We start from the raw sequence: 16,915 nt of genomic DNA, 5'->3' as shown, positions 1-16,915 counted from the left end.
TAACTTTTGTAACACTTTCTCTGAAGGATGTCCCATACGTTGATGCCACAACTCATATGTATCTTCACTCACAGCCATAACTTCCACTTGAGGCACACCACAGAAAATATATAGTCCACCTCGTCTCTCAGCCACTCCAATCATCCTCCTCGTCAACCGGTCTTGTATAAGACATAAACTGTTAGTACATTGGATAATACATCTCATCTCATCAATGAGCTGTGTAACTGAGATTAAGTTACAGGTTATCTGAGGTACGTAAAGAACATTATCAAGTCTCATTCCACCAGAAAGAATCACAGATCCTATTTTCTAAGAGTGCGCATATTTTCCATCAGGCAATCCAACTGAACATGCCTTAATATATCTTACGTTAACCATGTCAAGAAGTTCACACGTGACATGATTCGTTGCCCCTGAGTCAACAATCCAGGATGTTTCTTTCTTTTTACCTTGTAGATGAGAACTGGTTTTTCGTGAGTTTAAAAACTCCATCACTTGTTGAACCCGTGCAGCTGTAACTCCTACTAAACCGGATCCATCAGAAGTTGACGCACTACTTGTTTGATTCGTAGCTGATATATGCAAGTTATGTGCATGAACGGTGTTACCACCTTGTCCTATGCCACCTCTTCCGTTTGCATACCCAGCACCAGTACGTCCACGTCCTCTTCCTCCAGTTCTACCTCCTCTTCCATTCTTTGGTATGTCTCCCCACCATTCAGGGTATCCAATCATTTTAAAACAGCCATCATCAGAGTGTCCTTGTCTGCTGCAATGTTTGCAGTATTTGGTTGGATTATAGGTATTGAGAAGACGTTGATCAACTTGCACCTTGAAAGCCATGACATTCTCTTGTACGTCTGAAATAACACCTCCATCTCCGATTCTCAAACGTTCTGAGTTGACAATCGCTTGATAAGCAACATCTATTGATGGTAGTGGATCTCTTGCTAGCAGTTGTTCACGCAAAGAACTATATACAGAATCCAAACCAATAAGAAAATAATGTAAGAAATCTTCTTCTATTAATACACTTACCCGAGTCGCAATATTACACGTGCACAGTCCACACTTGCACTGAGGTATCTTCATATAAGTTACCATCTCATCCCATATTTTGTTCAATCTTCCATAATATACAACAATTCATTCTGTTTTCTTTTGTTTGCAATCACTCAAGGATGCCTTTAGCTGGCATATTCTAGTTCCACTTACAACACAGAATCGTCTCTTCAAGTGTGTCCACAACAGACTTGCATCATCATAATCTTCAAGAGTTGATCTAACTGATGCTTCCAACGTGTTACTAATCCATGAAACTAACATTGAGTGAAATGCAATCCATTCTTCCAACTGATCTGGTTCTACAGGTTGTTTGATTGTTCCATCAACAAAACCGAATTTTCTTTTAGCTATCAATGATCTTCTCATGGCTCTAGCCCATTCATCATAGTTCGTTCCTTTTAGAACAATCGGTGTGATGATTATTCCCGGACCATCACTAGATCCCAGATGATATACTGGGTTCTTCTTTTGCGTATCATATTCAATCATCTTTCCTTTTGATGATTCTACTACTTCTTCAATCATCTTTAGGGTTCAAACAATTTCGTCGTTTTTTTTTAGAGTTTAGAAATCGTAACTGGCTCTTGATGCCATGTCAAGATTTGCATAATAATTTTACGTGTCTTTCTCATTGATTAATTAAGTACTTATACAAGACTCAAATACTTGGGACTCAAGACACATATATCTTATTTCCTAATAGGAATCAGCTACCTACTATACGGGTCTCAAGAATAGTGACCAAGATAATATGGCACCTTCCATATTAGTCTCAATCCTTACGCGTCTTATACACGGACTGTCCACAACAGTCTAAACTTTACATACGTCTCTTAATAAACATCAACACCAGTATATTCACACAACTGTTTGCTTATAGAGTCCTCCTTGAAAACAGGTCCTATCTCAAAAACACGCTCAGAACCACCACGGATTGCCATCTTCCTTGCAAATTGAGGTGAATGGGATAGGCAAGTTGGGTAGCCTTCCCAGTTAAGTTTACAGAAAGGTGCAGCACTGCTCGAGCCTGCAATCAGTTTTTTAGTATGCATTCCAATAAATTTTCTTGATGAGAAAAACTCCCTCAATACCTGCACAAGTATGAATTTGTGCTCAAACAATTAGACTTGGCTTCGTGATAAGTGGAACACAGCACAAGCTAATCGACAGTTCAATGTCATTTATGTAGAGGATGCGTACTTACAAGTTCAGCGCAAGACTGATGCTTAGAATCCCTTGGTTAACAAGTTCGAGCACATCTGAAACCGTAGACGATACTCTAACCTGCAACATCAAAAATAAAAACAACTTTAACAGAGACGCTAAACTTAGTAGATGTGTGATCTATCCTGCTATGCTTGAAAATTTTAAGTAAATGCTTGAGAAGAACCCAGTGCATTTTCAGACAAACGAAGATACAAGTTAGGGGTTACATCCACTCATACTCCATTCTTATATACACTAATGAGACGCTAAACTTGAGAAATTACAGGACAACAAAAATCCTTCAAGAACTGAGCTAATCAGCACTTACATGTTCAGTTGGAGACTCAATGCGTAAACTCCCCTGGTTAGCAGGTGCATGTACATCTGAGAAGACCCTAGATGGTTCTCCTACCTGCAACATCAAAATAAAAACACAATTTCAATTAGGGTCTTGTGCAGCCAGAAAAGAAAATGGCAACCCCAGACCATGTAGGTGTGTGATCTATCCTGAAATGCTTCAATAAATGTAAGTAAATGCTTGAGAAGAAACCAGTGCATTTTTAGACAAAGGAAGATACAAGTTAATCCGCTCATAATTCATCTTTAAGTTTCAGAGACATAGTCTGTCTTATTCACACTAATGAGACGCTAAACTTAAGAAATCACAGGACAACAAAAATCCTTCAAGAACTGAGCTAATCAGACTTACATGTTCAGTTGGAGACTCAATGCGTAAACTCCCTTGGTTAGCAGGTGCTGGCACATCTGAATAGACCCTATATGGTTCTCCAACCTGAAACTTCAAAATAGAATACATATCAACGCATCGCATATTTGAAAAAATTAAGTATAACAGAAACAATCTTATGTTTCTATCCATCTAGTTTCTAATTATAGGTTCTGTGAGACCATACCTCCATAGGTTTTTCAACAAAAGCTTCACTCCGTGCTGCGGTATCAGTTTCTACTGGAGCCGGGGGAAGAGTTTTACCAATGCCATAGATTTTGCTAAGAATTATAAACAGATGTACCTCTATTATTACACCCGATTTAAAAAGATACCCCCGTTTTTTTGCCATTTACAAATATAGGCCTATTGGATGTTTTCCATCCAAATCTGTTTGTTTGGTCAATTTCTCATATTGCCGGTCAATATCTCGTTGACTGAGATGAGAATTCGAATACACAGATTACCATTATGCCCCTTATATGAAGCCACTTATTAAGGAGAAGGAATGAGAGATCATGCCATGTCGTTCATTCCTCCATTATTTTCCTTTCCACTCTCTGGTTCTGAACAACGTATTCTCCTCTCAGAAAAATCGATAAAAAATTTAGGGGTTTATTTCAAATCAAGTTCAATCGTAGTTTGCGTTGTTTATTTGGTAAATTTTGGTGATGATATGGCAGTGGGCGAGATGGTTCTTGCGGCGTAATGATTGCGTAGCTGTTGTTGATGGTAGTTCTCTCTTAAAGCTGCTCGTGGTAACAGTGTTGATTTCTTCTTGTCGTGCTCGAATAATTTTTTTGACGGGTAAAGCAGAATTTATAGTTTGATTTTCATTTGGAATAAAATTGATAGTTCAATTAGAAATTGAAGTTTGAAAATTGAAGGGTTTTGTCTCCCATGTGTAAACTGAAGCTTCAAAATGGTTAATTTCAGTTTTGAGTATTTTCAAGGTCTTGTATAACAACTAATTTTGGGGTTTATACAGGTTATGGAGGTTCAAGGTCAACACCAGCAAAACTGTACAACAATTGTTTGAGAAATGTCCCAAAAGAAACAATGGTAGAGTTATTCTTGCTTTCTTTACTCATTTCAGTGATGATAGGGTTTCATTATAGCTCTCAATGTCCCCATGAATTGATGATTTGGGTATTTAGTAATCATCTAGGATTTATGATTCATCATCTTCAATTAAGAAAACTTGGAGTTTTGTCATGCCGGTGAAGTGAGTACGTAAATTAGTCGTTTCCTGAAAAGTGAGATCATTATGGTATAAATTATTATATTATATGGTGTAAATTTTCATCCATATTTGACAACTAGTACTGGATAGCACATATTTATGTGGCAAGTCGTTTTATAAACAAATTGTATGGAACGACTTGTGTATGACCTTTTTATGTAGCTGAGTAGTTAATTCTTTAAGTGAATTGGTTTGGAGGATGCAATAATGGAAAGGTTATGTAGTGAGCGTGGTTCCTTGATCATCTGTATGGATGTTATAGGTCATGGTAGTGTGAATGTTGCTAACCGTCTTTAGTGGTTGGTACTGCCACATTTTCATGTTCCAGTTACTGAACTGATGTAACTCATCATTCATGCCTTAGATAATGACCAACCAAATCCCATTCAGAGCAAGTTGATTAGGTAGTTTACAACGGCTAGCTACTAGCTATTAACATAATAAAAATAGCTAGCTCTAGCTCAACCCTCACTCATTTCGTTATCCTTCATGACGGAGCCTCCTTGAGTTTCTAAGTTAGTAGTCAGGAATATTATTAATAATTGATGATGAACAAGTTAAGAATAGCAATAATTTACTCTTAACCCTTTGGTTTGAACACAGATTAGTTTGATAGTTTCAAGTATCCCAAATAATATCACATTAGCAACCAAGAGATCATTGTGGTTCATGTTAATATGTTAACTTAAGTGGTTTAAAAAGTGAGATCCATTGATGACAGAAAAACAATTTTTGCTAGAATAAATCTTACATTTCTAAAGTGGTGTTGGACCTGTTGGTGCTCATATAGCCTGTTAGCGTATGAATTGTTGTTGCTTTGCTGCGATTGTTCTTCTTAATTCTTAGTGTTTGGTTCCTTGAGAGTTCTGTTATTAGTAGATGCAGCCATGCAGGTGGTGATCAAAATGTGGTACATGTGTTCATGTGGTCTGGATTCGTTATTTGTGATCTAGCATCGGTGGTCTTTCAACTCATTTAATATTGGAAACATTCATGTGCAACTATACTGTATTATGGGTCAGTATGGAGTACCTCTTAATGATTCTGTTCGTGTGGCTGCAGATGGCAATATTGCGATGGAAAAATTAGTGGTGAAGCTATTCAGAACACATGAGTTACAAATAATGTTTCAGGGATTCAATTGTTGAGCCAACTACCTTCGGCAACAGAATCCATTCGGCAACAAAATCTGTAGCATGTTTAAGTTTGGTTTGAGCATTGATGAAGATTGTGCTGACACAGAAGCTGACCTAGAGATGCCTGAACTTGTTGAAGAAGATTCTAAGGGTAGCAAGATGGAGGAGGTCGACTAATCCCTTGGTTGCTTTGAGTTTCTTGTACCTCATACTTTCTGTGATATTAGCTTTATTTTTACTTTTTTTTCTTCTAGCTTTTGAATTTTGGTACTATTGTAAATTAATGAATCTTTAGTATATTAATTAATCAAAGATGCTCATGGTGCTGGTATTAGTATAGTTGTATACTGATTATAAAGAAACAACACCGTCTATTTTGTACACATGAGACAGAGGAAGAGGTGCGGCTTGTATTACTCACTCTTTCTTAATATATATCCATTACATAATGGGGCTCTTTCTTAATGTATATCAATTACATCATGGGGCTATTTATAGCTGACTTATACAAGAGAGAAACTGACACGTATGGTGAAATGTGTCAATACAGGATTAAGCCTATTTCTTAATGGCTAAGGCTAATTAATCTTTATCCTGTTTGCGAGATAACTTTGGTAATTCTTGTTCTCTGATCGTCGGTGGATCCGCCACTATTCTCGAACATTCTTACAACAGGTACTTTCTTTTAGGAAAAATTGTGGGTGAATTCTTGGTTGTCACGTGTCAAGGAGATAGTCACATGTACATATGGTTGTGCGTACATACAAGTTTGTTAACTAGCAGCTGAAATCGGCGGTTCAATAAAATGAACTTGGTTGTTTGTTAACTGGGTGATCTGAAGGACTAATGAGTCTTTTCATATCTACTTAACAGCCCACGTGGAAGATAACTTTCTAGTTACCGTTTTTTCAAAAAAGACGGTCATAACAGGAGTACATCTGTAAATTCCAAAACAATGGGGGTGCATCTGTATGCGCCCAAAAAAATAGGGGTACGTATGTATTTCACCCTTTTGCTAACTAGAATTACAATCTACAGGCAGAACAAAATATCAGCCATCCGAATTCTTAAAAGCAAACCGAAACATACTAAAATCAACGGAAATACCTGCTAGGATAAGTCCTTCATGTATCCTTAACTCTAATGTTATGGAGTTTTGAGAAAGAGGTTTTTAAAGGGTTTAGTGCTAATCAAATCCTATTTCATTAGGACACTGTGATGCATATGTGGCTTTGTCTCAGGTCTTGTACATCTTTTTTTCCCTTAATATAACCTTTTCTTTTTTAAAAAAAAAGTTTGTTCCTTAATTAAGAATTACTCTTTCTTAATTTTGGTAAATTTCCTAGGTAAGATGATTTTCTATTTAAAGTCATGATATGATTAGGAATCCTCGAATCTTATATAAGAAAGCCTAGTATTATAAAAAAAAAAGGCTCTTAGAACTAAACATTGTCACTTGATCAAAGCAGTTTTTTTTAAGTGTAACTCTCAATTGATTTTACACACAAGCTCCGATTCGGCCAGGTTAATATTCAAAAAAAAAATAGATGACGCTGGTCTAATATCATTCGTACGCTTTCTGGTCGGATATCACTAACGGAGGAAGAAGGTTGTGAACGCCCAAGGGCGTAAAAATAATACCTAAAAAACCCCTATTTACAGACAACCCTAAATTCATTTGTATAACTCTTTTTCCAATTTCATTTCTAATCTGGAGCTTCTTCTTCTTCTTCTTTCTTCCGCCTCTCTTCTCCGGCAGACAAAAATACTACAGATTCGATCAATTAAACCTCGTATCAGACAGACATTAGTATTCTATTGAGTTTCAGAAGTGAGGATGTGTTTGAGAAACAGGAAAAATGAGATTGCCGATGATGGGTCGAAGAACAATTTCACCATGTGTTTGAGAAGCAGGAGCAGGGAAACTGAAATTGTCGATGGTGGTGTGGTGCAGAGCAAAGTTATCTACAGAAAACGAAAAGAAAAGGTTGAAAAAGGAGGAGGAGAACCCGAGAAGAAAAGAAGAAGAAGAAGAGTTTTAGTAAGTGAAATCGACGATGATGGTGGAGTGCTGAAAAACAGGAAAAGAAAAGAAACGGTCGAAAAAGGAGGAGGGAAAAACATCACAGAGAAGAAAAGTAGAAGAGTTACAGTAAGTGAAAATGATTATCCTCTTCAACATCTTCCCGAGGAATTCGTAATCGAAAATATACTGACGAGGTCATCAGGCCTGGCTCTAGCCAAATGCAGTTTGATGAGTAAGTTATGGTACAACACAATTCTCAATGATAAACGATTTGCTACCATTCATTTATCTCAAAATCAAAATAAATTAAGTCTCTTTTTCAGTCTCCATAGTCTCTCTTTGAAGAAGGAACCCCTTGGAGAAAACACTTACTTTTTTAGTTTGGAAAGGAGTAAAAAAGATCATGCCTTTGATTTTAAATGTCGCAATATCGCAACTTTCCAGCTCAAGAATGAACCAGTAGGTAATTGTAATGGTTTAGTATGTGTTAAAATAGCGAATGAATATGTTGGTACTTATGGGGCAGTAAGTGTCACCAACCCCATCAGGGGCGAGACACTCGGAATCACTTACCGGAATCCTACTGATGAAGGATCTGGGTACAACCCATTGTGTCATGGTTTTGGTTTTGATTCATTGTCACAAGAGTATAAGGTGGTACTCGTTTTTACTTCAAGAACCAATGATGGGTTTCTTTGCATGGTCTTTACATTGGGTACTAATTCCTGGAGAAAGTGTCTTACTAGTACTGCTGAATTGTCACCACCACCAGGTTCTTCTCCTTTTCCTAGTCGCATGGTAACAAGAGTTTCCAGAAATTTTTGTCCATCAGCTTCCGGCACCCTCTGCGGTGCTGATCTTTTCTGGAGGGTCACTAATCAAGTATTAGAAGAACAAGATGGTAACAATAATAATAACAAGACCGAAATGCTGCTCTCTTTTGACCTTCACAAGGAGAAGATTCAGCTCATTCGACTCCCAGCTGAATCTACTCTGGCGTCCTGGACAACGAATGAGCATCAATATTTAGTAGATGAGCATCAATATTTAGTAGCTGATCACCATCAACTCCTACAGTTTCAGGGATATCCTTGCATTGCACGTTTTCAGAAGATAGTAATGAGTAGCAACAGTGGTTGGAGTAGTTGTTGTAAGATGCATCTGTATATATTGAAGGACAAGGTCAAGCAAGAATGGACCAAGGGGGAGACTTTTGATGTTCAGATTAAGGATCGGAAAGGCTTACTACCAGAAAGCTTACTACCAGGCTTCTGTTGTTACTTCGAGCCTACAACTACTACACCTCCTATGCGTGTGCTGGCTCTCTACAATCATCTATTATTGTATTGGTTTGATGGGGAATGTCTTACATTCTACAATCTGCAAACAAAACATTTTGAGGTGGTAAGAGGCTCCCGCGCCTATCCGTATATTTTTCAAACTTGTAATATGAAGCAACCGTCCCAACGACCAGACAGTGTTGTTGGTTCTGGAGATGATTTTCTTTGCCCGTACCTTAATTATCAGCTGGACGCTCAAGTGGAGAACTTCCTTTCACTGAAATCCTTCATTCCAGAAGGAGAAGTGAGAATAATAAACAGTACAGATGGTTTAAAACAACTTATGTTAGATAAGTTACCTGCGGGATGGGTGCTTACTGGAAGAACGGCGAATAATACACGAAGGTATCATGCTTTCTTTTAGTCACTTATGTCCTGTTGTTTGGCTCCAGTCAGCACAATAGTCAAACTATTTTTATTTATTTATTTCTGTCTTGATGTTTTTTGCTTTCAGTGTATGGACTACTCCTATGTTCGAATTTGAATTTGAATTTGATTTGTATGGGTTACTTATTTGGATGTAACCAACTTATATTTAAATCTGTGCAAGTTGGTGTTATCTTGGTTGAGATGCATGGTGAAGGGCTTCTTAGTTTTTTGCGATTTTAGAAAAACAGATGATTTATAATTGGAGCAGGTAACAACAGATATTTTCGACTGCACAAGTCCTAGATTATGCTATACGAAAATTTAGCTTCCACTCTACATATTACATCTGGTTAAGGTATATTACCGTTTCTGTTCTATAAGATATACATGTTTACCGTTTTTCAGATATATACTGCTTTTTGCAATGTTCAGGCTTTGATAATTAATGGCCAGGTTTGGTTTCTTGCCGGGACTTTATTTTGAAATAGAGCAGGGCTGTTTGAAATCCGGGAGGAATGTCCATGTATATTTCCCCTTCCAAATCACCATTAAGAAAAGCATTCTTCACATCAAACTGTTGAAGTGGCCAATCCTTGTTTGTTGCCAATGATGACAAGACACAAATAGTGTTCATCTTAGCAACATGAGCAAAGGCTTCTCGATAGTCAATTCCATAAGTTTGAGTATAGCCCTTGGCTGCTAATCTTGCTTTATATCTTTCAATAGTTTCATCAGACATGTACTTCACAGTGAATACAACCAACAATCTTCTTTCCTTCAGGTAGTTCGACCATCAGCAGTGTTGTGCTTTCTCAGGATAGTCTGACTTTTCTTGTGAACCAAAAATCTGGATATTTAATTTTCTTTTCTTTCTCTATTCTGAGCTAACAATTAGACGCTAGGTTTTTGCTGTAAGGCTAAGTCTTATGGGCTAGATATCTAGCTGCTAGATTGGCCATCCACGTCAGCTTGGGCAACCTCCTAAGACTAAGTCCTATGGGCTAGATTGGCCAAAAAGTGTTGCAAATCATGAAAAAAGTGTGGGAAAAATGTTAACACTCTTTCTGACTACTTCTCTCTCCTAGCATTTGCTCGCAGTTGAACTATCAACAAGATTGAAACGCTGAATAGTGCGGTGCTCAAAAAGTAACACAAACGCTGAATGGTTCGGCGCTCAGAAAAATCACAAAAATCTAACGGCTGAGATTTAAGCGCTGAATGGTTCGGCGCTCAAAAAGTAACCAAAACGCTGAATGGTTCGGCGCTTAGGAAAACACTGAATGGTTCGGCGCTCACAGATGACGTGGACTAGATATTTGGTTGCTAGATTAGCATTCCACGTCATCTGTGAGCGCCGAACAATTCATCGTTTTTCTGAGCGCCGAACCATTCAGCGTTTTGGTTACTTTTTGAGCGCCGAACCATTCAGCGCTTAAATCTCAGTCGTTAGATTTTTGTGATTTTTCTGAGCGCCGAACCATTCAGCATTTGTGTTACTTTTTGAGCGCCGTACTATTCAGCGTTTCAATCTCGCTGATAGTTCAATTGCGAGCAAATGGTAGGAGAGAGAGGTAGCCAAAAAGAGTGTTAACTTTTCCCCCACACTTTTTTCATGATTTGCAACACTTTTTGGCAAATCTAGTAGTCGAATCTAGCATATAGGACTTAGCCTAAGTGAAGAATTGCTTGGCAAGTCTGCAACTGATGCTGCAAAGGCTGTGAAGATTAGATTTCCTTTTTTTTTCAAACATCTGTTGTAATAGTCAAATAACATAAGCTGCCATCTATCTGATGGTTTTCTTTGGCTGACTTTTCAAAAGAACTTCAGATAGGATATATTTGGAGGTGGACAAGGTGTAGAGAAGATCGGGACATAGATGCTCACTCATCATGACATCATTGATTCTGAAAGTGTTACTTTGGACGCCGCCTTCTCCAAGCATTGTTGAAATCAATTTTGATATGCTGCCAGTGCTGGAGATTGTGAATATGAATTTAAAAGAGGCCTGATCAAAGTGTTAGTCAGCAAACCCATAGAAGCTGAAGCTTGTATCGCCTTGACTGGAATAGAGTTTGCTCCTCAGCAAGGGATTCATAAACACTCCCGGAGGGTAACTCTTTATCCTCGTTTAATCGGGCCCCCTAAAAACAATTAGGGGCCCTGACCAATTTATACCCACTCCAAATATGAAAAGAGGAGTCCAAAAGTGTGCTGAAAATACTATTTTGTCCTTTGTACTAAAAACCTATTAACTTCAGAGTACATTATTTAAATGTCCTTTGTATCGTCTTGACTGGAATAGAGTTTGCTCCTCAGCAAGGGATTCAGAAACACTCCCGGAGGGTAACTCTTTATCCTCGTTTAATCGGGGCTCCCTAAAAACAATTAGGGGCCCTGACCAATTTATACCCACTCCAAATATGGAAGGAGGAGTCTAAAAGAGTGGTAAAAATACTATTTTGTCCTTTGTACTAAAAACCTATTAACTTCAGGGTACATTATTTATATGTCCTTGCTTTTCAAAGCCAACAAATATATACTTTCCCAAAATAAATATGTCCCTACTAATTTCAGGAATTATTAGATTACTAAACTGCCCCCAATATAAATATCACATTAAACAAAAACGGACACATTAAGTCCCATTTCCTTTACAGTCTTCTCTCTCGTTCACAACAGTTCCATTTACGTTTACCAATTCTCGAGATCTGACAGTTATCTTCTCACTAAAAATCAACGAGATAATCAATCAACTGGCGGTTACAGAGAATTAATCCACTAGCCATTGCAGTTGAAACTGAAAATCAACGAGATAATTGTTGTTTTTCTCTCTCTGATAACAACCACGATCTGAAAAACTGAAAAATCAGCCATATAAATTAGGTTTCATCACGAGTTTCACTTTCGTTTCATCAGCAGAAAATATATTCGGACAATTTGAGGATTGCAAAAATCGAACAGGTAAAAACTAATTTTAATTTCATATTTAATTGATGCATGTATGTTTTAGTATTGATTTTGTTAATGTAATAATTATATGTTTGTATTTGGTTGATTTTCACACTGGAAATTACTGATTAGGTTTGATTTTGGTCTTGTCTAGTTATTTTTTAGTTTTGGTTAGTTATTTGTGGAAGGAAATGATATATCGTCAAATCTGTGTAGGTTATATATGCTATTTATGTTGAAAATTGATATTTCTCTTCAAACTTTTAGTATTGTTTTACTCGGATTCAATTTCGATCTACTGTTGATGGGTGAAAATGTGTGTCTGAAGGAGTTTTAGAAATTTTTGTATCAACAATTGTACTTGATCATTGGATAAACAATAGCAGTTGATCCAGTTTAGGGGATAAGCAATAACACTTGGTCCAAATAAAAAATTGGATAAACAATAGAAGTTTATCCAATTCAGTGATGTTTTGAGTAAACAATCACAATTGATCTAATAAATCTATGTAAAATACCACAGTTGATCCAATAAGAGGTAGTTGATCCAATAAGAAAAGCAGTCTAAACTACCCTAAGCTACATATTGTATTACGTTGCAAATCACTCGGGGGCTACGCCCCCTCGTGAAAGTATATATGGAATTGATGCATGTATGTTTTATAATATGGAATTCATATAATGTTTAGAAGTGATGCATGTATATTTTAGTCTTGATTTTGTCAATATAATGATTTTGCAAATTTGATCTACTGTTGGTGGGTATTGATGGCTGAAAATGTGTTTCTGAAGGAGTTTTAGATATTTTGCAAATTGGATAAACAATAGCAGTTGATCCAAATAAAAATTGGATAAACAATAGAAGTTGACCCATTGTATGCATATTTGTTGTACTGTTAATGGGTGAATTTGTGTTTCTAAATGGTTTTTGTATCAACAACAGTACTTGATACAAAATAAAATGGATCAACAGTAGAAGTTTATCCAATTCAGGGGATAAACAACAGCAGTTGATCCAAATAAAAATAGGGTAAACAATAGATGTTTATCCATTTCAGTGGATAAATAACAGTAATTGATCCATAGAAATGAAATAATTGGTAGTTATGTTGTTTTCTAATATGAAAATATGAATGCTAACTATAATAATTGTTGACCTTAGGTTGAGAAGACACAATGTTTAGGAGATCACCAAGAATAAGTAAGAAGAATGAAGATCAAATTGTCTCGCAAGAGAGTAAGAAAGATAAAGAAACAAAACGAAATGCAAAGAACAATAAAATGACAGTTGAAAAAGAGGCAACAAGAAAGAGGAAGAACAAGAGTGCAAATGAAGTAACACAAAGAAAGGTGAAACACAAGAAGACAGTTGAGGAAAAACCAGAAGAGTCGGAATCAGAATCCGAAGAAGAAAGACAATAAGAATCAGATGAAGATGATGATGAAGAGCCGGAAGAAGAGGAAAAAGAAGCTGAAAAGGAAAGACAGAAGAAATTCATCAAAGGAAATGCAAAGAACAATAAAGATACAACAAGAAATAGGAAGAACAGCAGTACAAATAAAGAAGCACAACAAAAGTTAAAGTTGAAACTCAGGAAGATAGCTGAGGAAAAATATGAATCACAATCCGAAGAAGAAGCGCAAGCAGAATTAGATGAAGATGATAAAGAGTCGGAAGAAGAGGAAAAACGAGCAAAAAAGAGCAAACTGAAGAAAGTCATCAAAGGTAAAAACATACATTGTAATATTTGTGATGGTACATCTAACTATGTTGTTTAAAACAAAATAAAAAATAACTAAGTTTCATGTATACAGGAAGGTCAAAGGAGAAAGTAACAAATTCAACGAAGAAGCAAAAGGGAAGGTGAAAAACAAGAAGGTAATTGAGGATGATTCAGAAGAAACGGAATCAGAATCAGATGAAGAAGAGAAAGAACAATCAGATGAAGATGATCAAGAGTCGTCGTTGGAAGAAGAGGAAGAGAAAGATGAAGTTGCAAAAAAGGGCAAACCAGATAAAGAGCTCAAAGGTAAAAACCTCAATTTGAATACTTGTGCAGTTTTATAACATATGTTGTTTAAAAATCAAATAAAAAATGATAATCCTCTTTTATGCAAGCAAGTCAAGAGCAAAAGAAAACAAATTCAAAGGAGGTCTCCAACCATTGGCGGATATGGGGATTTTTCTATGCAAAATGTTTGAGGGAGGTAATAAGAAGAAACTGATACTTGCGCAAGCACTAAAGAACTGTCCGTTCTGGGAGATAATCAAACCATTCTACGTAAATAAAAAAGTCAAATAAGTGTTAAATGGTTGAAGAAGATTAATCTTGCAATGCAGCTGATGATGAGTGCATTCAATAAAGAAACCTTAAAGTTCAAATTTGGAAAATCCGAAGAGTGCGGAATCAAACCAAGAGATTTCTCTTTCATATTTAAGATGAGAAGGCTTATAGAGAGTGAAGAATTGCAGCAGCAACTGAAACCAAAGAAAGGACTTGACTACAGTGTTTTCTTGAATAAAAAGTTCAGACCAGAAAAGCCAGTAGATTGTGCAGATCCAATAACGAAAGAGGAAGTTGTACACAAACTGAAAATTTCAGCAGAAGATGAGTCTGATCCGGAACATTTTGTGAGAGTTTTTGCTATGTGGTTGTGTACAATTTTCTTATTCCCAAACACTGGAACTACAAGCTTCCCAAAGAAATTGTTGCCTCATATTTTACTGATGGATAAAGTGTCATGGACGGATCACGTTGTAGAACACTTGAATTCGAACTTGGAAAATAAGAAAGAGAAACAAGTAACTGTCGTTGGATGCACAACTCTCCTAGTGGTAAGAAAAAACGTTTAAAATGTTTATTGTTGTAGATAGTAAAATGCATACTGTTGGATAAAAATAACATTGTTGTTTATATTATGCAGTGTCGGTTCTGCGAACATACAAAAAATTACATCAGCAAAAGGGATAGTTTCGAAAATGCAACTCCTAGATTCCTACGATGGGACCAGTACACATTGTGCAAGAAGCTTGTAACTGATTTTGGCAAAAAAAATCTCAAAGACGAAGATCGATATGACTTGGTTCAAGCCTGAGGTAATTTTTTTTTTACTATATTTATCTTTACTATTATGTACCAGTTTATTTGTGGATAAATAGTGGGAGTTGATCCATGTGAATGGGGTAAACAACCACTACTAATCTAGTTTTAGTGTCAGTTTTATATGGATAAACAATGGGAGTTGATCCAAGTGAATGGGGTAAACAACCACGGTTGATCCATTTTTAATGTCAGATTTATATGGTAAACAGTGGGAGTTTATCCATGTGAATGGGGTAAACAACCAATGTTGATCTATTTTTAGTGTCAGTTTTTTTGTGGATAAACAGTGAGAGTTTATCCAAATGAATGGGGTAAACAACCATTGTTGATCCAATTTTAGTGTCTACAAAATATGATTTGTGTTGATAATGCTTCGCAGTTTTATCAAGACTGTGTTGATCCAGTTTCTGCTGATGAGAACTATTTAATTGACCTGTCGCACCTGCAAGAGAACTAGAAGAAAAGAGGCTTAAGTTAGACGAACTAGAGGAATAAAATGTGTTTCTTGTGTGCGAGAAGGAATAAATTCATTACATAGGAAAGGCTCAAAGTAAACTGTTCGTCAACGACACGATATTCTTGAGAAATCTGTATGAGAGAAACATAGAGAAAATACAGTTGCAAGCTGGAGAAGCGGAGAAACTTGCTGAGATTGACAAGAACATAAATGAATGGCAAGAAGCGGAAAGTATTTTTCAGGAATCAAAGAAAATACATATTCCAAAAAATTGATGAAGGAATTTGATAATTTGGATAATGTGTTTACAGAGCAACAAGATGCAGGAACATCTGGAAAAGGAAATGAACATGAAATGAACTCTGCAGCAAACGATCAAGCAACAGATGGGAATGAAGCGAGAGTAAACATGGAAGTGAACAATGAAGACGCTCAAGAAATGACCACTCAAGAAATGAATGAGTCGTTGTCAGATGGAACTCCAAGTACTTTGGGAACTCAAGATACTCAAGAAAGGTATTGGCAGAAAGGTTTTGAGACTGCAATGAAGATGATGGAAGAACCGAAATCTGAAAAACCTATGAACAGTTGGAAACACGGATTTGATGCAGGAAGAAAACTAAAAAAGCCGATCATTTAGAGCATCTCAATACTGTGGTCGAAAACATTGTAACCTCTGTTGGAATAGTAAAAGAGAAGAATCAGTCTGTTGAACAAAATGAGGAGAAGAACGAGCAGGAAATGGTTATGTATGATACTCCTACAATTACGACAATAAAACCAGATGAATCTGGGTATGTGCATACGAGTACAACTCCGATTTTCAGTGAAATAATGTTTGAGGTAGATCGTACGTCAACACAAGTAATATAAGAGGATTGTTTTGGAAATAAATCACAAGCTCCAATACTGCAAGGGTTGAACAATATTTATAATGTGGATGTAATTGAAAAGCAAACTGAATAGGAAACAGAATCAGGGGATCAATTAGAAGAAGCAAAAGCATCAGAAGCAGAAGAAAAGAGAGTCAGTTCTCTTGTAAAACGGGTGAAGAAAGGATAAAGGCCAAAGATAAAGACGTATAAACTTCCAAGTCAATCACCTACGAAGAGAACAAGGAGACAAAGGAAAGGTGGAAAAGGAAAAAAGAAGAAGGTGAAGAAGGAAAGTGAAATAATTGACCTCGAGAATGTCATTGACGTCACACCACCCAAACCGAAAAAACTGACAGGGCCATAAAGACTGAAATTGTGGAAAAATTCAGTGACAGCGAAAAAGAAACCATCCAG

The 16,915-nt window shown here is 36.7% G+C and overlaps 1 protein-coding gene across 1 annotated transcript; it reads right to left on the bottom strand.

Annotated features, from left to right (window-relative positions):
- Nucleotides 1-1,901: 1,901 nt before the first annotated feature.
- Nucleotides 1,902-3,353, bottom strand: LOC113318481 (aspartate--tRNA ligase 1, cytoplasmic-like). Its single transcript, XM_026566644.1, has 5 exons — nt 3,189-3,353; nt 2,984-3,067; nt 2,603-2,686; nt 2,314-2,352; nt 1,902-2,159 (listed from the first exon to the last, which is right to left on the bottom strand). The coding sequence occupies exons 1-5, from the start codon at nt 3,351-3,353 to the stop codon at nt 1,902-1,904; spliced, it is 630 nt and encodes a 209-aa protein (XP_026422429.1).
- Nucleotides 3,354-16,915: the final 13,562 nt, after the last annotated feature.

The sequence above is a fragment of the Papaver somniferum genome, chromosome 10, assembly GCF_003573695.1.
Source record: "Papaver somniferum cultivar HN1 chromosome 10, ASM357369v1, whole genome shotgun sequence".
NCBI classification, from domain to species: Eukaryota; Viridiplantae; Streptophyta; class Magnoliopsida; order Ranunculales; family Papaveraceae; genus Papaver; species Papaver somniferum.
Note: the sequence above shows the minus strand (reverse complement) of the source record. Positions and strands in the feature narration are given on the sequence as shown.

Coding starts and splice junctions, on each gene's coding strand:
- LOC113318481 (XM_026566644.1), bottom strand. CDS start 3,353: ATGGCAAAAAAACGGGGGTATCTTTTTAAATCGGGTGTAATAATAGAG. Junction 3,068..3,188: donor TTGTTGAAAAACCTATGGAG/GTATGGTCTCAC, acceptor TTGAAGTTTCAG/GTTGGAGAACCATATAGGGT. Junction 2,353..2,602: donor TTGAGTCTCCAACTGAACAT/GTAAGTGCTGAT, acceptor TTGATGTTGCAG/GTTAGAGTATCGTCTACGGT.